General features: G+C 33.5%; 2 protein-coding genes across 7 annotated transcripts in view; one reads left to right on the plus strand and one right to left on the minus strand.

Moving 5' to 3' along the window:
* Positions 1–1,491: 1,491 nt before the first annotated feature.
* LOC125073529 lies at positions 1,492–7,089 on the plus strand. The gene is made up of 4 exons (XM_047684390.1): positions 1,492–1,528; positions 4,053–4,116; positions 6,550–6,694; positions 6,960–7,089. The coding sequence occupies exons 1-4, from the start codon at positions 1,492–1,494 to the stop codon at positions 7,059–7,061; spliced, it is 348 nt and encodes a 115-aa protein (XP_047540346.1). The 3' UTR covers positions 7,062–7,089.
* Positions 7,090–8,961: 1,872 nt separating this feature from the next.
* The window catches only part of LOC125073288 (anillin), a 58,594-nt gene continuing 43,905 nt past the window's right edge, over positions 8,962–23,650 (minus strand). For 2 of the 6 annotated variants that reach the window (XM_047684053.1, XM_047684052.1), the window contains exons 9-21: positions 22,325–22,553; positions 21,719–21,899; positions 14,198–14,273; positions 13,508–13,660; positions 12,774–12,914; positions 12,357–12,515; positions 12,067–12,157; positions 11,652–11,798; positions 11,149–11,291; positions 10,983–11,063; positions 10,731–10,898; positions 10,225–10,425; positions 8,962–10,084 (exon numbers count right to left, since the gene is read on the minus strand). In XM_047684053.1, coding sequence (XP_047540009.1) covers positions 9,800–10,084; positions 10,225–10,425; positions 10,731–10,898; positions 10,983–11,063; positions 11,149–11,291; positions 11,652–11,798; positions 12,067–12,157; positions 12,357–12,515; positions 12,774–12,914; positions 13,508–13,660; positions 14,198–14,273; positions 21,719–21,899; positions 22,325–22,553 — 2,055 coding nt within the window. In that variant the 3' untranslated portion in view covers positions 8,962–9,799. The remainder of the gene's footprint in view (positions 10,085–10,224; positions 10,426–10,730; positions 10,899–10,982; positions 11,064–11,148; positions 11,292–11,651; positions 11,799–12,066; positions 12,158–12,356; positions 12,516–12,773; positions 12,915–13,507; positions 13,661–14,197; positions 14,274–21,718; positions 21,900–22,324; positions 22,554–23,650) is intronic. The other 4 variants (XM_047684056.1, XM_047684054.1, XM_047684055.1 and 1 more) reach the window with 4 other exon arrangements.

The following is a 23,650-nucleotide window of genomic DNA, read 5'->3' on the forward strand; positions in this document are numbered from 1 at the left end:
TATATATATACATACAGTAGATAGGAATCATTAAGGTATAAATTTAAAGAAATTAAGATATTAACCGTTGCATCTCAATATATATTCTGTAATGTTTTGTATGTACGGAAAAATATTTTTATGAAATGTTTTTATGAGAAAATGTGATTCTCATAACATTGGTACAAGGAACAAACACAATCTTGTTACTCCTGTTACTCGACTGCATAGAGTCAGTAACTCTTTTGTGGGGCAATGTATACGCTTCTACAACGGGATCCCAGAAAGCGTTCAAAATGCTTCAGTTACCAAATTTAAAAAAATTGTTAAGGAACGCTTGTGTGCGAAAGGTTTCTATACAATTAGTGAGTTTATGTCTGATAGCACACCTTGAGAATAAAACGATCGCCTCCTGGCTGTTTCTATTCATATACAATCATGTATATAATTAACTTGACAAAAAAATAAAAGACCCGCTGAGTTTCTTTCGCCGGTTCTTCTCAGGTCAGGTGTTCCCTTTTCCGAACCGGTGGTAGTGTTTAATTTGACCATCCATAAGTAAGTGTAATGCTTCTATGTTGAATAAAGGAATTTGAATAAATAGTTCTGTTTTTAGTATTTTCTTATTATAGTCAAAGTATTTACTTAAAAATTAGTATCAATTTTTAGTATATTGTAGTAATTTTTTATAAGTCGAGAGATAGGTATCTCAGTTGATAAAAACATTATTTTAATGGTAGTTATTGGGTACATACTCTGGTAATAGTAACCGCAGTTTCATATACTTAATGTGTTTAAATTTCATCTTTGATTAATCGAAGCGTTTGATTTGTAAACACTCAACGAAAATATATTATATGTAAATATATTTAATCTAAATTAATCGTTTAAGGTCCTACGACGACCTTCGCGGTGAAATACCATTCATAGTAAGATTTAAACCAAGCTCTGTGTCCAGCTTAAGCCGTTCAATAGGTTTTGATCGGTTTATTCATAAATAACGAAACACAATGGATTGTATTTGTAAAGGACAGCACCTGTCGCGTCTCAACGATTGTGTGGAAGCCGTTAAAGGAATAACTGAAGGAATTTATGTCCAGTAATATCCTTTTACAGCGGCGGTCCATCTGTTTCTCGTAAACGAGATATATTTAAAATTTATACATAGTTACTTTTTATAACAATACACTATTAAATTAACTGTAAATAATTTTAGTATATGTATAAAATATATCATTCGATCTTTATATATATGTAAACTTGTCTATGTTACGGTAAAAAAAAAATGAAATAATTTAATCACTTGCTATTGTTAAATTAGTTGTCGGATAAATCTTGTTCGTTGTCTGATTCAAGGTTTTTATATAATAAGACAAATTAATTATTAAAGTTGCTTTAACCCTGTTAAGTTATTAATTAAACTGCAAAGTACTAAATGAGTACTATTATTTATAATAAAAAAGTTTATATACAATAATGTCGTCCGGTCGAGTTCAGTCACGGCGGTCAATCATGTGGGAGATCAACCGCAGTGTGTGTGCAAACACAGGTGAGTTCTTTATTCTGTCACTCTCATATCCGATGGGACGGCAAACCCAACACGACCGGAAAGAGTTCGGGAGAGAGTGAACTTCCTACTATCCGACTTAGGGACGAACAAAATTTTTTTTTTATATTTTTCTGTTTCATTTAATGTAACATGAAAGCCAGGCGTACGCAGGGTCGCAAGTTAAGATCCGGTTGACAAACGACTCGATTATCGACAATGTTTATTCATCCGACAGGGTATGTAATGCAATTCAAATAAGTGTAACTGAGAGTGTCCTGCGGTTTTCCCTGTGTTCAATATCGATTATATTCATTTGCACACATAAAATGATTATGAAATAGGTTTTATGACTGTTAAAGACGACGACGATGATGAAGTTGGCAAACTTCGTATACTAAAACGCAATTGTTTTATTTAAACATTTACAACACGACAGCGTCACTTGGAATGATGTTAGGATTCGAACGATAGATAGACCCAAACTTATGTAGGCGTTTAAAATGTATACGAATATGAACGCTGAAAACAATAAACTCTTTTTGGCTGTCGTGTAAAAATCCTCCTTAATTAGTAATACTGTACCTGAAAATGTTTAAGTTAAGCTGAGATGGCCCAATGGTTAGAGCGCGTGCATCTTAACCGATAACCAAGGAAACCACTTCTGAATTATCATGTTAATATTTGTTTATAGCTCAGCGTTTAAGTAAACACTGTCAAATTTCGATAATGCAGGGGGACTTTCATTGTATATGTCAAATTTCGATGTAAATATGCCAAATATGTATGTGTAGGAGGAGAGGGCTCCTTCAACTTTCACCTAAGAAAGTAGAGAAGGCCTTAAACCAGTAGAGGAACATTTACAGGCTGTTACTATCACTACTTTATGTAATTATGACATTTCGCTTATTTCATACAAAATACAATTCCCGTATAAAACATGGTCACCGAAGCCACTCCTACGCATATTCATATGGATCGAGTTATTTGTTAAACATAATACAGAAGACAGAATCCACAGATAAAGAAAGTTCTATTTTAATGCCCATTATCACTAGAAGCAGGAGATTAACCGACATATAAGCGGTTATATCTGTAGAACAATAGACGTATTAAAAAGAATAATCATATTGCAAGTAATAAGGCGCCGGTAATGCAACAATCTAAGATTCAATTCTGATCATTCGCCTGCAGTCGAGTCATTTATCTTTACACTGTGATGCTCGATTTTTCTCTCTTTGTGGTGTAATGTTACAAAATACAGGTTGAGCACTATAATGCTCAGTTTAATTCACTTACTTATGTAATGTTCGAATTTGAACTGCTATGATATACGACTGCTCTCGGCAAAAGAACATCCCAAGGTTTGTAAATATTTATTGTAAATATTAAGGTTATAGGTAGGCTAAAGGGCAAATGGGTTAACTGGGTAAGAACTAATGGTGCACCATCACGCGCGCATTATTCCGCCCGCTCAGGGAGCCCTCTATCCCCTTGTGCCTGTAATTACACTGGTTTATTCATTCTTGAAACCAGAACTCCAGAATCAAGTATTGCTGCTTCTTAGTAGAATATATGACGAGTGGGTATTACCTAGCCAGATGGGCTTGCACAAAGCCCTACCACCAAGTGCAACGGTTAAGGAGTGATTTATGCTTCTTAAAGTTGAGTTATAATGTATACGACCGAAGGCGACCACGTACGATCACGTGTTCCATTTGTCTGGCTCTCTTTCAAAAACACATAAATACCTACATATAATTAATGCGATAATTTTTAAACATGTGATGGGTGGTTTAAATAATTTATAAATTAATGAAACCACGCTTCCAGAATGTTTATAGCCCCTCAGTACGTCTCTATATTTGTTTTCTTAGCAGGGGACTTCCATGGTTTCTTTGGGGATTCCCACCTAGCTGCAACCGTAGATTAGTTAACATGTGACGCGTAGATGTAATGGCTACATATAAGACCGCAGAACCAAAGGTCCTGGGTTCAGACCTCAGGTCACGCCTATAAAAAGTTTATTGGATTTTACTATAGAATTTCTCAGTAACAATCTGGAGGCTGTCTGATGTCGGAACAGGATGGTGGCGGATTTGCCGACCCATCGGATTATAAGAGTGAAGGGTTCAGGGTGTCCCTTGTGATTGGCCGCTCAGGCCCTAATCGATCAGTACGATATTATTACTAGTTAACATGTGGCAGAATTTCATCCGCCATTAGCAGTTCTTGTCACGATGCCTTCAATCGAATAATAATAAAATACATCACGTTTCAATAATTATTAATAATTATATATATATTTTATAATAGGTAGAACAAAAAACTCGCAATAAATACCTAGGATTGGTAAAATTTAAATGAATTAATTTACAAGAATATTTTTAGGAATATGACAAATTAATTTATAATCGTAATTATTGATATTTTAATTATTGATGTAAGACAATAGAGATCTCACTGTACATTATATATATGTTAATATATAGTTATAGTATATTAATTAATTACTTTACATTCACAGCTCTCATGGAATTTTCATTATCAAACTTTACAGATAGAATCATCTCAGCAGCATACGCTTTAAGGTGAGTTATACAACTAACAGACATCGATACTGCTCGCTTGGTATATTTTAGCTATTTTCATAGTATTATTCCTTTGGGGGAATTCAGGCAAAAACCGGTATCCACTCTTCAATAAAGAGTGGTTCGAGTTATTGGTGATTTAAGGACTCGGAAGATCCAGGATGTTTTTTGGTAAAATCAAAAAACTTACAGTAGCATCACTATATGTTTACAAAAACAATAATGGTGATGTATTTCTAACAAAATCGAACATTTTTATAAACACAGTGACAAACATTGTACGAACACGAGAAGTAAAAATGAACTGGTAACACCAAGCTTTCGACTTCACAGTACATCCTGTGTCATGGTATAAGATTCTGTAATAAAATCACCGTAGACTAATTTACATCTATTCATATTTAAGTAAATTACAACTGATAATTTTTTTAAGTCAATTATGGAAATACATTTTAGAAGAACTTCTAGTTAGTATTCGTTCATGTTCAAGCTAAATTAATATAATAATAAATCATTATAACAAGTTTTTTTTTCATTGATGAAAAACGTATTTAATGAATTATTTCCTAGTTCTTCTCTATAGAATAAACATTAATTGTAATTTTGTAGATTTTGTAGATAGTTGCCTACTCGTTTAAAGTATATTTTGACTTTTATTGTCTACTAAATAATTTTAATATTTATTATAAGAAGATAAGATATCGTAAGATCATGAGATCCAATTAATATTTGACAGCCGGAGATCTGTTAGAATGCTTTTGCATTGAAAAATACAAATGCAGAGCAATTATTACATCATTAAAAGAGGCTTAATGTAATAACATATAATATATTTACAAATATAAAAATCTGAAATAAAACATCTACCCCACATATTTATCTTCTTCTAATTGATATATTATCAGGTAATTTTAAAAGATTCCCTGATCATAGAACAGAATCAACATTATACAATAAATTAGTCTAAAAGTATTTTCAAATGTCACAGCATTGTCAATTTTGTTTTTTTTTACAAATAAGAGTGGGATACGCAGGATAGGGAAAGGCTTTATTAGACTTTAAAGATAATTATTTCTTAACTATTACAAACATTTGGAACCGTTAAATATGTATAAGGAATAAGCGCATCAGTTGTAATTTGTATTAACTTTGACGACATAAGAACTAGGCGTAAAATTGTATAATCGTATCAATTCAGATGGTCACTCGCATCGATCTAATATCTTTAAAAATAAAAATGTTTTCATAAACGTATCTCCCTTGTCCATTCTTTGAATATCAAAGATCCCTTTAAGATGGAGATGCGCAGTACAATACAAGAAACGTATATAAAGGTAGGGCACGCTTTATATTCCGCTATTTCATTTCATATTTCTGCAAGATAACTTGAAAACGTTTTCATAACTTTAAACAGTTTGAAGCATTAAGATATGCATTCCTCGACCTGCAGGTGAGCCTCACTTACTAAATTTTGATAGGAGCCAGTTCCTTAAAGGTCCTTTTTTAAATTTGATTATTTTTTACTGATTAATTCTTAAATGCGAGTCTGTTTTGGGTGTGTTTCTATTGCTTTATATTTCTATTGGTAACATTGCTCTCAATTCGAGCACGACATTCATTTGGAAATAAAAGCACTTACTTACGATTAAGAGGATCATGGATCAGAATGTATAGCTCATGAGATAAGTCTTCCTGCTCTTAATTTTTTTTTAATAACATACTTATTGGTTGTCCAAACTCTACCTTTCTTTTGGAAATACCTCAAAGCTTAGAAGAAAAGAAACTCAGTGATAAAAACAATGTACTATCGAATTGTAGCTCAAGAGTGGCGTAGCTAGGAAATAGATTTCCAATTTCCATGCACATCCTAAAGAAATATTTGCACATTAAGTATTATGTATTATAATTAAAACTTTATCATTATTGTATGTATAGAAATAAACTATGGAATTGTTTTTTTTTTTTGTAAATGTTTGTCAATCGATAATAATGGTTTAGTGATAATTCTAGTCTAAATAAAAGTCAAGCGAAGATATTGCGGCAATTAGAAGCGCACATAGGGCACAAAAATATAGCACCTGAAAAATAAACGTTTAATTTTAGGGGTCGAGTTTCGTAAAAACCGTTCTTAGCGGATGTCTACTCCTAAAAGGAACCTAACTGCAAAATTTCATGTTTTTAGGTTTATTGTTTCTGAGATTTCGTGATTAATCAGTGAGTGATATTCTCTTTTATATACATAGATTACGTGTCATGTACGCGTAAGCTGATATCTACATTCGTGCTACGTCTGCCGAACATCCCTAACTAATAGTGTCCCCTGTACTCTATTTTACTCTGTTCCTTACATGCCGGAAGCTTAACGTCTTGTACAGTTAGCAGTGAAATGTATTTAATAGTGTTTCCTCCTTAACAATTTTATTATTCGTACAGGAGTATAACCGTCGTGACGGTATGCGCTCTGGCGGCGCTGGTGTCGGCGCAGGTGACGTTCAGCCGCGACTGGTCGGGTGGGAAGCGGTCACCGCCTGCCATGTTTGACTGTGGACAGTTCGCGCGACTTTGTCGTCATTTTCTTGTAAGAAGTAAATACATTGAATCTGTACAGGGTTAATATATAAATCTGTAGTCATTCATTTGTTCCTATTATATTGTTAGATTACCAATACATAAATTACAAAAATAGCAAAGAAATTTATTTAATTAATATATAAAAAACTAGTTTTTATTTAATCCGTGTATTATTTCCAGTAAACTGGAATGAGATAAAGATTCTGTTCTAACAGAGAAGTTTTATAAGAAGTTAATGATAAACTTATTTAATATCTGCTTTTTTATTCTAGCACGAATTGAGGCAAGGTTTATCAGAGGACAAGCTGATCAAACACCGACGACAACCAGTGGAACCAGAGGACATAGCCGTCACATATGAAGACGAAAAGTAAACGAAATGAAATCAAATAACAATCATGAAATGTCTAAAATGTGAAATGTAGAAATTTGTATTATATCATGTAATTAAGTGCATTTAAACATTATTGAAATCTTTGAAAAGCAACTGTTTGAAATTCGCTTTTGTTATAACAATATGATGGTTAGATAACATGATAATCTATATTCATAAATTAGGAGACGTTTTATTGTTCCCTAACTGAAAACACTACTAAACGAGTAATCACATAACTTATACCAGAAGATGCATCGCAATTCGGAAGAGGTTTTAGTATATAATAAAAGGCAGACGCCGACGGTTTTGCTTGACAGTTTTGTCTAAAAGTTTATTTACTGTAAGGGTTCCGGCACCACACCCATAGCCCTCTTAAGTACTGTTAAATACAACCATCGAGATTACCTAATCATAAATAATAAGGTGTCTCATAGACAATTACAGCATATTCCTGATAATCAGAGCTGTAATAATATATCTTTTACGCCTGTAAAGATAATTGCTTACAAAAAATTAATATAACACATATGTTTATAATTGTTTTATTTCGATTATATATAATAGATTATTACATACAAACAAAAAACACACACACACAATTATCTATTTTTAGGAACACACCCATACTCTATTCCAGCCTTAAAAGAAAAACAAAATAAGCAAACTCTGACAGCAAATTGACAGGTTATCATTGGTCGAGAGCTTGAATAATCTATGATTTTTACAATGGAGTTTTGAACAAAAATGCCGATTTGAACGTCGACGAAACTGTTATTAGAATCTCGGAAGTAAAATTAAAGTGAGAAGACATAGTTAAGTGTAATAGTGTTGTATTATACATAAAGGTATATTTATCATAAGCTCTTAGTAGTGCACAATATAGCTGAGTTATTAGCAAATCGCATGAAATACGTGAATCTCAGGTTTGTTTATATTTAATCCTACTTCGATTGGAATGGGCTATAGTTTTGCCGTGTTAAAAAATATTATGAGACAAAACAATTCAGACAGAGTAACATAATTAAATATAAGATAAGAATTATAAAGGGCTTAATAAAAAAAAACAAATTGTTGCAAACTGTAATTTATTCTAATAATAAATTGATTTTATTTACAATTAAACATTTCATAATTAAAATACAATTATTGCAATACTAATCGACTTCACTATCGTTCATATAAAAAAAAACCTTACAATAAGTGATATAAAATATGTTAGTCTAAATATAATACTATTAATAAAAGATTTTTTTATTGGAAACATTGGAAAGGAGGTGTAACTCCTAAGCGAGCATAGCCGCCAACTTGAATAACGCGTTTTTGCAAACTCTATTACTAATATGATAAATACAAAATTTGAGTTTGTGAAATACTCAAGGGATTATCACGAAATTTGCGTACAAATTGTCGGGGAGTACAGAAGTGCTAAACACCTGCCCCCCCACCTAGCAAACGCGTGCGAAAACTACTCTTAATCTCTTAAAAGGTGCATCTTACGAAAATGTAATTACCTGTGCGGAAAATGCCTAATATATATTATTCAAATACATTCGACTCGAAAAATAAATGATCACGTTATCTTCCTCGGGACTTCCTTGAAACGACAGTTAAGGTATATTCTGTCAGTACGATACGTAGTTTCATTTTATTTAATTTTAATCTATAAAGTCGATTCGATTCCCGAATCGAGTCGAGTCGAGTACGATTCCACGTCTTTAAAAATAGCGCCGATATATTTAGTTAATATAAGGCAAACATATTAATTATATTGAATTAAAAATTGTAATTAATTAAAGTATGAATAGCATTTTCAAAACAATTTACAAGTGTGATGTTTTATGATTAATATTATTATTATATCTACATATTTCTATTGTTTCGTTGGTTAAAATTTAAGTACATTAAATTCTATCAATATCCAATAATAAAGTGTTAAATGTATTAAGCATAATATTTTTTTCATATTAGGTCATTATAAATATATATTTTTTAAATAATCAAATTAGCTTCACAGCTGAACACATTGCAATAAAATTTGGTGAATTAATTAAGTCTTATTTACTATAATAGATTAAAATTTCGTACGAAAATACGCAGTGAAAACGCTGGTTTTATAAAGGCTCTCATTAATTTTGTAAATCTTTTGTAATTTCATACTAAATTTTCTCGCGGAACACATTAAAGTGGTTTTATGATGGGTTTACTTCGTTCCTTTCATTTAAATAAAGAAAAATATATTATTTATATAGTTTTTTTTATAATACAATGAGTAATTACAAGCAAAAACCGAATTCGACACTTTGGTGCCATTGCGAACATAATCACCTCACGGATTGGTAAGCGACATAAGTCGTGAGCACAACCTTACATACTTACGTCTCTTTGGAGGAACGAAGGAGCAGGAGGCTGTCAATCGGCCGAAAGTGTACATACGTGAACTAGCCCCCACTACTTCCACTCAAGCCTATCTGTGCTCACGATTCGCGCCGGCTGTTATAATAATGTAATATTTGTATTGTGTACCAAGCTATATCGACATCGTTAACAATGGATGTATCACTAACACACAAGCACTATATATATATACCAGTAATTACTATTTACGTAATTTGTATCTAGATTTATTCCCTATGCATGTACGTTACTTAACATGCACTGCCAACCAGCGACACGTACTCGATGAAATAGAAATATAGCTCGATTAACACTGAGTTCCGGTCGCACGAACACGCGCACTCAGTCGTCGTCGGTGGCGGAGCAGCGCACGTACTCGAGCGCGCTGTTGAGCTTGTCGAGCCACAGGTCGCGGTCGAGCGGCGTGTCGGCGGCCAGCAGGTGGCGGCGCCGCACGGAGCCGTCGGCGCCGCGCACGTACACGAGCGAGCCGCTGTCCGGCACGATGAGGCCGGCCGGCACGGACGACTCCAGCAGCAGCGTGTTGGGGCGCGCGCACAGGTCGCGCGGCGCTCGCACCACCCTCTCGGAGATCACCGTCGACAGGTCTATGTCACCGATCGGCATCTGTGCAAACGCGCCCAGTTTAGTGAGATACTCCCTTACAGTAAAAGTAAAATATAATAATAAAAAGTAATATAAATTACGGCACAGCTACGATGGCGAAATATATAGAAGTATCCTGTTTTATATAAGAGGAGCGCTACCTTCTTGTGCACGTCGTCGGGGTACTTCCAGAAGGAGAGCGTGGGCGGCTGCAGACGGAACCAGCGCCGGTGCCAGGCGCCCAGGCCGCACACGTCGTCGAAGGCGGTGAGGAAGGCGGCGTGCGGCGCCGGGGGGGGCACCACCACGCGCGCGCTGATCCGCACGCTCAGGGAGCCCTCTAGCGGGCTGCCGTGCGGCACCTGGAAGTCATTGATAGTAAAGATTTTAGCATATCAATTAATCCCAAAATAACAATATGATTTGTCATATTATTTGTCATTGTTTAATGATTAGATTAATTGAATCATATAAGAACAATAGACGGGTTCTTTAAAGATCGTTTTTTAAAAATTATAACTCCTGCAATAATATAGCTAATTCTCAAAAATATATATTTATTTCATGTTTAAAACTTAGGAAATCCTTTATATAATATGTGAATTGACGATTAAATAACTAGGCTTCAATAGCTCAATGAGAGCAGGTTTTTTTCAAAAACTCATACCTTATTAAGTGTGAAATTCTTTCGTGTAGCTTGCTGGAGTGCAAATATGCAATATCCGTGCAACTGGAACTGTGGGCTGCGGACCGACATGGGGCCGGCTGGGCTTTGCACGCGAGGTGCTTTTAATTCCGACACCTTGGACTTTGGAGTTAATAGCTTAGAGCTGCCCTGGAAAGTGATAATATGAATTATATCCTAATCTAGAAAAATAAACATATATTCAGTTCAGTATTTAATTGAGTATATACATACTTTTTTGTTTGAAATGTGATATTTCACATTGTGCGGTAGAACCTCCTTGGATGCTTGAAGCAAGTATACTTCAACGGTCACCTAGAAGTAGTAAAGTGTAAGTGATTGCTTAAAAATGTCCCATGGTTGGGTCGGGACCGATTATTATCTTTTCTCTAAACAATACCTTGAAATCACTTGTAAGTCCGTCCATACGTATCTCGTCAGGGAAGTGTAATGGTGCATTGGGTTTTGTTAGCTGCATGCTCGTTGCAAGAACTCGGTCGCGACATTTCAGTAGACAGACGACGTGGTGCCCCACTGCGCCATCTAATATATTTTTAAAGATTTTTTTTAATTTATTTTTTTGGATACAAATAAATAGTAAACCAATCTCTAGACAAGGACGACTTTAAAAGTTATCTCGGACAGGAAGCCTAGATACAAGCATTCTGTATTGTCTTTTAATACAGTGGTATCATGCTTACCGTATACTTATTTACAGATAGTATCCACACAATCCGTAAAAGAAAGGAACAACCAATTTATCTCATAGGATTATTATTTGCTATAAAAAAAATTGTACTTTTAACAATAGATAAAAAAATACATTATTTGTATAGAAAAAATATATGGTAAAAGCTTAAAATTTTGGTTTTGAAGCTACTATATATCAGGTATAGTTCTCACCGGCATTCAGCTGTCTTATATAATCTCTCCGGAGCGGCACCTGCAGGTTGCTCATGTGTAGGGTGGCCATGCCGGCCGTGGCGGCCGGGCCGGCGCCCTCCACCTGCAAGCGCTGCACCTCATGCAGGCAGGCCTGCCGACGGTGAGCTGCGGACATTGCAATCGATATTTACCATACTTAATATATAAATAGATATAGCCACACCTTCATACAATGAGAGGCCTGTTAATACTTAGAGGTATTAATATTAATTAACTGGCGCTAAGCAACAACATACGTCGAATTGTGTGCGAATAAACCAATAAAATAACAGGCGATCATCGTCTAAGGTCCTGTTATTGTTGACGTATTAATGGATTATGACATAGTTATATAACTTACAGCTCAAATATCTATAGGTGAATTTATACTCACTCGCTAGCAGGAGTAGTCTCTCCCCTTCCGCTTGTTCAGTCGATCCGCTGAACTCGATGGTGGCCGCACAGAGATTCAGAGCTTGGCTGGCCTAAAACCGAATAGAACATGTAAAACTCAACCCAAGATTGCGGGTTCCAGCCGGGCAAACACTATTAACTTTTCATATGCAACTATAAAACTGACCCCTCCTCGGCGATGAAAGAATTCCTTACTTTTTAATAGTTATTATCGTAACATCTAGTGCAATGAACGAGGAAGAAAGAGAGCGTATGAGTGTATGTGCGCACCTGCGATATAACGGTCTGCTGCTTGGAGATCTCGTTTTGCAGCTCCTTGATGCGCTGGCGCACGGTGGTGACGCAGGCCACGGGCTCCGGCGTGGGCGGCGCGTCGCGCTCCGGCGACGTGTGGCGCACCACGCGCATCGGGGTGGACGGGGTGGACGACTGCAACGATTATTACAAAATTAATGAAACATTTTCTCTTATTTTATAGTAAGTTTTGCACGAGTCCATAATTGGGTTAAGATAAAAGAGGTTGTTCAACCGATTCCATATTTTTTGTGCTTAAATTTGACAAGCAATATTTGCCGTTGACATGAGCATGTTTGACTATTCATACCATCTATCAGAAATGGTGTTTAATGAATATGTAAAATCCATTCTAATAGAGTGTTTTATAAAATTCTGAAAAGTTATACTCACGGCCTGCATACGCCTGTAGAAACTGACGCTGTGGACCAGTTCGTTGCCACGATCCGGCCTGGACGGCGTCACCTGCCCCTTCAGCGGCGACTTGAACCCCTTCTCCTGGTACACGAAACTCGATGAGGACAGGCTGCCGTGCTGTAAGCGTCCGTATATTAGGGTCGTTTGGACATATACCGTGAACTGGATAAATTTCTTACAAAATTAAAAAATAAATCAATAATAAAGCTGCCCAACTTTGACCATAATACGAGAACGCTCTTTAATCTTTATTACAATATACATATAAGTTTTAAACGTGCTAATATTATTATTTTGTTACATGGACACAATAAATCCACATATACAGAGGGTTAAATGCGGCCTGATTGCTTTTGGGGTATGTGATATATTTTTATTAATTTAATATAGCAAGTGTCTGTAGCGCTAAATGTCGCAGATACAATTACCCACTCATGACAAGTTTACACAGTGTCTTGTATGTAAAGTTGTCGTGGTGTGGAAGTTTATACCCTTCAGTGAAAAGGTTTCTACGTCGATGAATATGAAGTATTTAAAAAAATATATATATTTATATTTTCAGTTAAACAGTTCTCTCGTTCTGTCATAACTGATTTAACATTCGAAAGAGGAAGACAAATAGTTTAATTCATAATACGCTTTCTTATAATTTCTTATTTTGCACTATTGCTCTCTCTTTCACGCGCTTAGGATAAATTGTTAAAGTTTACCTCATTCACCTTGTTTATCTTAGGCGGCGTGGGTCCCTCTTCCTCCAGAGCCTCATCAAGCAGCTCGTCCAGTTCGCTGTCGCAGGCGCTGCCCGATTCGTCTGAATCGCTCTGAACTGCTTTCTTGTAACTTGTGTTATTTTTCTTTACAACCTGGAATCATTTTACATATAAGCATTAATTTTTTAAACATTTTAAATATGTATGAATATTTGCCATCAATCATAGGCCACTGTTATACATATTTATATCTATATCGATACGTTTTGGGAACACTGCGGATGCCATTAAAACAGATGCGCTGAAATCACTTCAACGCAAAACCGAGATGGGTTAATATAACGAAGAATTCTTGAATATATTGTAGTCAGAATAGGGTTTTTGTTAGGTGGAATTGCGTTAAGTTGGAGTAGTCCAGTGAATAGAACATGTATATATTATCTATAGACAAACGGGTTCAAATTCAAGCAAGCACAACTCAATTTTCACGGACTCTTATCATCTATTTTATGTAATTTACTCACGTTTTGCGGAAATGAAAAACATCCTGACCACAGAAGAAATGAAATGACATCCAAGTCTTCTACTTAATGGGGGAGAAGGAACTTTGCCTTGATCCTGTTATTACCATTCCATCTACTCTGTTATCTGTTATATCTATTTAGCTCAAAGATAATAAATCATACTTACATTCATCACCTCCCTCCCGAACGACGTCTCAGCCCAGTTATCCGACTTGTTCAACCTCTCGGGTATATTCTCCAAACTGTAACGCGATATTAAAATATTAAAACTACACGAACGACACGACCAAACGAAGTAAAATCAATCGTAAGACATAATCATCATTTTCCATACGATGTGAATTAATTTACAATGGATTCTTGGTGTGCGTTGAGAGTTTTTTCTATATATGCCGGAATTTGCAATTAAATACCTTTTGTCTGACGCATTAATCTTTTTATAAGAGATTAAGTTATCGTTTAGATTTATTATACATTTAATATTACTTATATTATATATCCTATAGTTAGTATGTCTGGATGTCTGTCTATCATATCACAGAGAGGAAAGATTTGTTTGTGTGTAATTTAATCGAGAAACTATGATTATTATTAATGATTTCACCTTGAGACAGCTATTAAGATTAGCTTTAGTAGAAGTAACATAGGCAATAATTTCGTTCAATTTGTATGTACATATGTATGTTCTCTTATAGTGACATTTACTAGTAAATTACTCTAGGCGAAGCTGCGGCCACACTTTCAAATTTCGAACGAATGATTGACGTAAACCGTATTTGTCATAAAAACTATACAAGTAAACATCATTAACAAAAAAACATGATTCGTACGACTATACGCATGAGTACAGCCGAGGCGACACGTTCATAATATTCTTTTATAATTTTTGAACAAGGTCGGGACGGGTAGCTAGTCTTAGAAAACAAAAACTTTAGACTTGAGAATGTATTATGAAGACTATTATTATTTAAGTGTATATTTCTGTAATGGCGTTAAGTTGTTATTGTAGTAATCTTTATTTTTTGTTTTATTTGATGTTAATATTATTTATATAGTTTTTTTTTTTGTATTAAGCAAGTACAGGATGTTATAATTTTTTTGATATATCTCAAATATTAACTTCAAGTATTTTTAATATACATATAAAATATAATACGTGAAACGTAATAATTGTTTTATAGATATAGAAAGAGTATCCGAACCAAAGACTATGTGTTCAAGGCCATATTTTATCATTCTTGGCAGTCAAGTAAAACATCTTAAGGTAAACAGGGCGTCAATTCCAAATGGTCACTTTATAGCAATCGATTCGTAACGCAATCGTTGTAGTTCAGCCATTTTCTTATAACAACTATACAATTGCGTTTCGGTTCAAGTTGTTTCGAAATATAATCGGGATCGTATTGTAACCGATATAAATAAATATAATTGGTCATTATTTACAATTAAACTGAGGTTAATTTTTGTAAGTAATGTACAAAGTTGGATCGAGAACGTATCATAACCGCATGAAATTAGTAGAATTAGCCCTTAGCATGTGTCTGTTGAAAAAAGTGCCACATGTGACAAGTATTGAAGTGGCGTAGTGGTAAGCTCGAAATCTCAAAAGGACAGTTAGTCTTGGTCCAGCAGTAGTACATTTAAAGTTACAATAATAATATACAAACGGAATTTTCAAGAGGCTAATACAAATGTAATTTTTTTTGGTTTATGAGTTATGTATAAATATAATAAGAACAAATACAATGTCTATGTCTGTAAAGTCTACCTGAAATTACCGTTAATTATTCGTAACTTTTTGTAGATTTTTGTGGATCGTCAAACATTTATTTTTAATCTCCTATACAAAAATAGTCTTTTGATTCGAAAATGATATTATACGACCCAGTTTAGAAATCTAGCGTTACAGCCTAATGCTCCCATTGTGATGTTACCTATTTCTCGTCGTATTACATAATATTATTTATAAGCCATTTATAGATGTAGTTTTCGTGAAGAAAAGTAGTCACCTCTGCGCATCTTGAACATTAGTCGAAATTCGATCGTGATTCATTGTTAAATATATAAGACACATTGATTCGATGAATAACAAAAATAAGGCTCAGCTGGACGACGTCGCAAAGACGTCGACGATTTTCATTGAAAAAAGCGTCATTGATTTTTAGCTTTGACATGACGTGTGTTATTGACAGTTCAAACGTAAAGCGATGAAAGTTTCGTATTAAAAATGCACATATGCCTGTGTGTGTAATGTTTTATTAATTAATTTTATCTATTTATAATGCGTATTATATCAAAAATAATATCTTTATTCACTCTCTTTCCATATAAAATTTAACCTTGCCAAATATTAACCCCCTTCAACCGCGTAATTATCTAAAAAATACTCTGTACCCCACAAAGATTTTGTCACGTACTAAAATAAACTCATTAGGTATCTTAGAAACCCCGGTACGACGATTTCCCCTAGATCTGTTTATATTGCTTTGGATTTTTTCTTGTAATGTGAAAATAAAAAAAATCAAACAATAGATAATTGTTAAATAAACATTACAGATTTAAATAATTTAATCTTATATAATAAATACACTTTAATATAATTAAAAAGTATAATACATTTTATTTAATTAAAAAGTTATGACGTAATAAATAAATCGTAGTCGTCATAATAAAATTGTTTGTACATTATATTAAATAAATAATGATATATTTTAAGTGTTTCTCACTTATATATAATACTACAGGTAGCATGAGAGTTTGAACTTTAGTTACTAAACTAGCGATCCGACCCGCCCTTATGTTGTAATTTATTAATAAAGAAACTGATATGATATAAATATAAACTAACCCTATAGCACTTAAGAATAACGTAGCCTTATGCCAGTGATTTTTTTTATATTGGATTATCAGTTCCGGAGATTATGCCCTACATACAAACAAACAAATGTTACCTCTCTATATTATTACTATAATTGAAGGGAGAGGAACATGTTAATATTCACATGAGCGAATTTTATCTAAATATATAATTCTCATTTGTCTCGCATTCAATTGTTTTGATAGCCAAGGTAAATATCACTTGCAAACAGCTTTAACTTCATACACAATTATAATTGATTTCAAAGATTACTACGAGTACGCCCCCCCCCCCCCACTCACACATACACATGTTTGGGGCAAAGGGGGATAGCGTTGTAGCGCTGTCAAATTCGATCCAATACGAGACAAATGAGTAAGCCGTATTAAAAAAATAGTAAACGAATTATATACTAAGTACCTTTCGATAGAATAGATATTTTAAACCTTAAGGTTTAATTAAAAAATGACGTCACAAACAAGTTGTTAATAATAAGATTATAGGATTAACATATATATTGTTTCATTCAAAAAACTATATTTATAAGTGCTAGAATAAAAAAGACATCAGACACACAGTTGTTATTGTATTTAAGACATATAATTTACTTCTATTATTTGTACTACGATCTGACATATGGAGAGCAGACTAGTAGTCTAAAAATAAAATCGTTACCTTAAAAAATATTGAACATCGATAAAAATTGAGTTTATTATAGAGATGGATCGAATAAAATAAAAAAAAAACTTATATGAATATACATTTGTGTGGAACTAATATTACAAAGAAATAAAAAATCAAGTTAATTTTTTGATAATAAGTGCTCTACTTTTGAGATATCTATTAGTAGGCAGACGATGTCGAAGAGAAATTTGTAGGTCCAGGCACTTTCGGCTGCTGCGAAAACTTATAGCAGATACAGAAGACGTTAAAAGAAAGATTAATAGTTCTCCAAACTGTCTCCAGAGAAGTGAAAAGAAAGAGATCATATCATTTATATATGCCAACGTGAAATTGTAAATACCGTTAGATTATAATCTATCTCGCGAGATTGTTAACTCGAAATATTGCAAGCCGTACCACACTTCTTACAATTTAGCGAATATTTTTTCGGTAGTTCATAATCTATCAAAGTAAATTTCAGTTAAATTATATTAACTCTAACCGTAATATTATGAACTATCGAAATAGTTATTATAAGTTGAATAACCGTTCACAATATTTCGACAGTTTATCACTGCGCGCGATAGATTATAATCTAACGGTATTTAGAATTTTACGTTGATATATATATAATTAAATTCTGCCACATGTGTATTCCGCCAACCCACATTGGAGCAGCGTGGTGGAATATGCTCCAAACCTTCTCCTCAAAGGAGAGGAGGCCTTAATCCCAACAGGGGGACATTTACGGGCTGCTAATGCTAATATATATAATTCACACCAACCATTTCTATAGAAAAAAGGCAGAATTAACAACCATTCAGTAAAATTAATTCTATTTGAAATAAATATCATTTTAAACGTTTCATGTGGGTAAATATATATTTAATAGTTCTCAACGTTTCGTGTTGGTAAAAATTTGCATTACCAAATGGATCAAACCCGCAAATGTAAACAATTCAAGCTCGGTATAAAATCCATATTTTAGCCGTGACTTGTACAGCATAAAAACATATCTGATAATAAAAACTCTTTCGCAAACCAAGAATCCTGTAAAGAAACACATAGATGTATGGAAAATGAAATACTTGATTTAATTTCAATAGTTTTTTTTATTCTTACAAAATCCAATAAAAAACCTTTCTATTATCACAGACAATAACTTAAAATGTAAACCTGAAAGAAGAAGTTTTATTATATATATATATTAAGCTACGTTATTTATAAATTAATATGAAGCGGCTTAAGTTACACGCAGAGGTTTGCTTGCGCAAACTGATTTGCGCAGTCACATCGCAAAGACGCATTTAAACGTTGTTTAATATAATGGCTAGATGGTACAAGACTTAAGGTAATTCCATCAATAAAAACGACCTTAAATAGTTGGAAGTGCAACGATTATTTTGTCCTCTTATCATTTATTTGTCCAATCTAACGTTTACATGGTCACGCGCACGAGCGTAACTGCGTAAAATGGGCTGCGCGAGTTAGCGCAGAGTAATTTGAGCATGTAAACCTTTACCTTTATGGTAAATTGATACTATTCGTTATAACTAAAAAAAATAACATAAAATAAGGTTGAATTCACACTAGCATGACAAAGGATAAGCAATATGATTCCAAAAATTATCACAAACCGATATTATAAGTAAATCAGTTTTAGCGATAAGGCCGCCTCTTGTGCATTGAATGTGACTTATGTATGTGTTTATTGGTGTTGAATAAAGAGTAATTTAAATTTAAAAAAAAGAACAATTTTATTTTGCGTTGAACTACATAATTAAATAGACGGGTACGTCACAATAATTTCGCGTTACAAGTGAAAAATTAGACGAAGTCACACAGCGACTGCAGATTTCGATTGACGATGAAGTGATCAACAGAGATCAACAGTTAAAAAGTGAAGTTGGTAATCGCTTCAAAAATTAATGTCGAATTTACGCCTGGCACTCCTCCCTTTTCTAGTTCTTCTTTTAACCCTGTCATGCCAGTTTGAAACAACTACTGCATTATTTTTAATTGGCACTCGAAAAAAATTCATCGAAATTTTCATAAAAAAATTTAGTAGTAGATGACTGATGCTGCTTTTAAAATATATTCTTTAACACCGTATCCTTTTAATAATTTAAAAAAAAGTTTGTAATCGTAGAGTAATGACGGATTTCAATCCAGAACCTTGGTTTTGAGATTGTTTTAAGCAACAGATTGACGAATTAATAAGTTATGATTAGTTAGACCACGTTATCTTATAGTATCGACGTCACGATAAGGTCCTTTTACAAATACGCACAGGAAAAAGAAAGCAAAAATTACGCGTAATGTACTGTCTTTTTTACATTTGACAATAACGTACGTATTTATATATTATAAATGATGAAATGGAATCACGATTTCATTTCATCAATCTACTTGAATTTTACGAACTCGTTCAAAAATATTACCAACCTAGGTAGAATCTAACGTCCGTACTTGAATTGATTTGTTTTTCTTAATATGTATGCAATATTTGTATTTTATTTATCAAATAAATGTTAACTCAAACTGTTATAAAAATTAATATACGATTGGAAATATATCTATCAAGTTGTATATTTAAAAGAAATTTCTATCTACGATATGTAATACTTTAAACTCAAGATAATATTTTCCCCTTTTTTGTAATTTATTTATTTAATATATGTATATTAAAATAACATAGTTTAGCTAAACATATTTCAGAAAGTACCAGATTTGATTCTAGAGGGAACATTCTGTAGGAGTATTCTGTTGGTGTCACTGCTGTAACTGCGTCAGAGAGGCGCACACCATACGTAGTACGATGTACTATAGTTTTTTTATAGACAAAACGTTTAAACAGGATAATTTAAGCTCAAGACGAATAAAAACCTATCTTTATTTTATATTTTGATATTTTATGTGAAGGCTTCAACTATAAATATTGTTTAGGTGATGCCAACAATGCTGTCTTCTTCTCTTCAATGTAAAATCACGATGAAAGAAAGAGATAAAGAATAATCTAAGCCCCCGCTTCAATTCGTAAATATAAATAGTATTCTTTTGTGAAAACGCAGCGTAAAGTTCATAAGTAAAGCGCTATACTAGTAGTATAAAGTATTTACAAAATTTCTAACCTAATTTAACTAGATATAGGCAACGTTACAGTCTTCATATCTACATATACCTAATTAGTTATTATAGTCAAATTGATAAGTTTTGAGAGTTAGTTATCTTGCAATAGTATAATTTATTTAATTAACGATTAAGATTTGTATATTTAAATCTACATTAAAATTTATTAAGTATGTAATATTGTAAAGTAGACGAAATGATATTAGTTTATAACTAAAATATTGTCGACAGGAGTCTCTATGGAACATTTGTTCATATCGTAGTGAATTATTTATTAGATATAACTACAAGTATCAAATCAGATCTATTAAGTATATATTTAAGTAGTTTACGATTTTAAATTTATCCTAAAATGACGTAAGTTTTTTTTAATGTCACGTTAAGAAATATAAGAGCCCAAAGTCTCATCAAAAAATTCTAAACATATAAAAAAAAAAGATTTATCAATAAAATCATTCTTTATCTCAATAGGCACTCAATAATACATATTTATTGCAAATTGACTTCAGTCTGTACGTGTCTGTTTTGATATTACAGATAAATATCACGTAACCCATCCCCCGAGCGATAATACACTCTCGTCGATACGTATAAGAACCATTATCCTGTAACCTTCGTCAGTCGGACACCTAAGACGGTGTCAATGCGACCGAGCCATTTTTATCTCGAACGTTACAAGTTGCCCGCATCCTAAGTACCTAGGTACATTTCAATGCCATCTAGACCTACATCTATGCGAGGTAACCTGACGGTTTCAATTATTATTTAATATCGTTAATGAAATAACCTATATTCTATATAATAACATAAATAATTATCTCCGAGAAACGCCGACATTTAAAAATGGCGGCGCCATGAATGAACTTCACGTCAGTTTTCGAAATTTAAACTATAAATATTTGTCTTTAATTTCGTCAAATGTTGGTAATGTGGAAATTGTTTGAGATAAATGTAAACCCAATGTTCGACCAAACATAGTAGCGCCAAATTCAAATGCATAAAAAGAAAAAAACGCATTCCAAAGCGTAGTGTCCACACCTTGATCCTCCGCAATCCGAATATTCCTCTTGTGTGTTCGAATTGTCCGTCTCTATGTCAGATAGATGTGGATACAAGCCGGTCGGCTGGTGCACTACTGTGCCATTTTCCTTATTATTATTCACTTTTATCCTTTTAACATCTTCCAATACCGATAAAACCACTGGGGAGTCTTGTGAACCTGGAATGATATAAAATATGCATCTTTTAATATTGATCGCTCATTGGTCAAAATTCGACTAGTTTTGATTTAAAATATAGAAAAAAAGAAGCTAAGCTGGGCGATACCTTATCATTGCTACGATAAAAAAAAAACCGAATGAAAAAGGTACCGTCATTGAATTAATGTTTCATATTAAATATATTGAACTCATTGTAGTGACGGTTAGTGTAGAACCAACCCAAGAAACAAGGTACAGGACGAGAGCAGTTCAAGGGAAATGAAATCAATGTCATTCTAAATTCCAGGTTGAATATTTACAAGACATAATTTATTATTAGATCTCTCTGAGATTCGAACTCGAGACTTACAACCGAAAAGGTTATATTATAGAGGAACGACGTGGTTTTATGTGTAAGAAAACTTAAGCGTTCGAATTTACTCACTTCTACGTTTAACAGGTTGCGAACCTACAACCTTGTCATGCTCAACCTCATTGTCGTCTCTCGATTCGGGTTTTGTTTCCAACGTGGCTTTCGGTACGTTGGCGATGATCTCGGGTTTCTTGTTCGCTTGGGACAGACTTGTGGTGCTTCCCATCAGAGGAGCCTTTTCTGATTCGTGCTCGCTTTGATCGTCGTCGGATTCATTGTTATCTGGTTTCTGTGATTTCGGCTGGAAATAAATATAAACATTAAATTTGTAAAGCTCAATAATACGACAGTGTTAACTGCTTTACAAATGTTTGCCTTTGCAAACTTTATCCGAATGTTATATACGTATATCATAGCACCTTCATATATAAAAATCTTCTGTATTTTTTAGCTTAGTGGCTTAACCGATCAGCTTAAGCATTATCAAGAAAAAAAAACATGTATTTGTTAAATTTTCAAAAATGGTGTCAATATTTAATTGTCCGATTTTGACCAATGAGGAAAGATAATACTTATAATACATAAATACGTTTTATAACATGAAGTCCGCTACATACAGTCAAGACCCTTTATAGAGACTTTGAAATGTCTACTTCAATGTTTCGTGTTCGACTTTGTAAACGATGATCACTACTAAATATTAATGTATAAACAAAATATCTATACTACATTAAAACTGACATTCGAATCGAGTTTATGGAATAAACACTGTTATATTTAATGTATTTAGAATAAATTAAAGTAAATAGTTCTTTCGTTTTGTTTACGTAGTCCATATTCAAAAATATCGCAATGCACCGTGAAAAAGGTTTCCCTTTGTTAACGAGACCATATACGTAAAGCGAATGGGAACTTTCGAGCAAAAGTATCTTTAACGTAATGAAGTGTAAAAATTATCACTTTCGGCCGAAATCTATTGTAGACCGCTTTCACTTGCGTTCGGTTATTTTGTAACTTTAAGTTCTATACGCATATGAAGCTGAAGAATTTGTATGAAAGCGCTAATCTCGGGATCTGTCTGACCAGTCAAATTTGTTAGCTATCCCATTTACTGAGAAAGATAGAGATAGCAATACGACAATGTTTTCCTATTCATTTTGTATACAGGTATATAAATCCCTTTGAAGATAATTATAAAGATACAGTATTGTATATAAACGAAGCCTTTAAATTAAAAACAAAATATTCATTATACAAGTAGGTCCACAAAAGTACTTTGCATCATAATGTTACAATGTTAAATTAAAAGTAAACCTACCGCCGGTTCGGAATATCGTAGTTAAAAACCTAATCAGTGCCTTATAACATCTTGCTCGTGGAAGAAAACATCGTGATGAA

This window comes from Vanessa atalanta, chromosome 24, assembly GCF_905147765.1.
Source record: "Vanessa atalanta chromosome 24, ilVanAtal1.2, whole genome shotgun sequence".
Classification (NCBI taxonomy): domain Eukaryota; kingdom Metazoa; phylum Arthropoda; class Insecta; order Lepidoptera; family Nymphalidae; genus Vanessa; species Vanessa atalanta.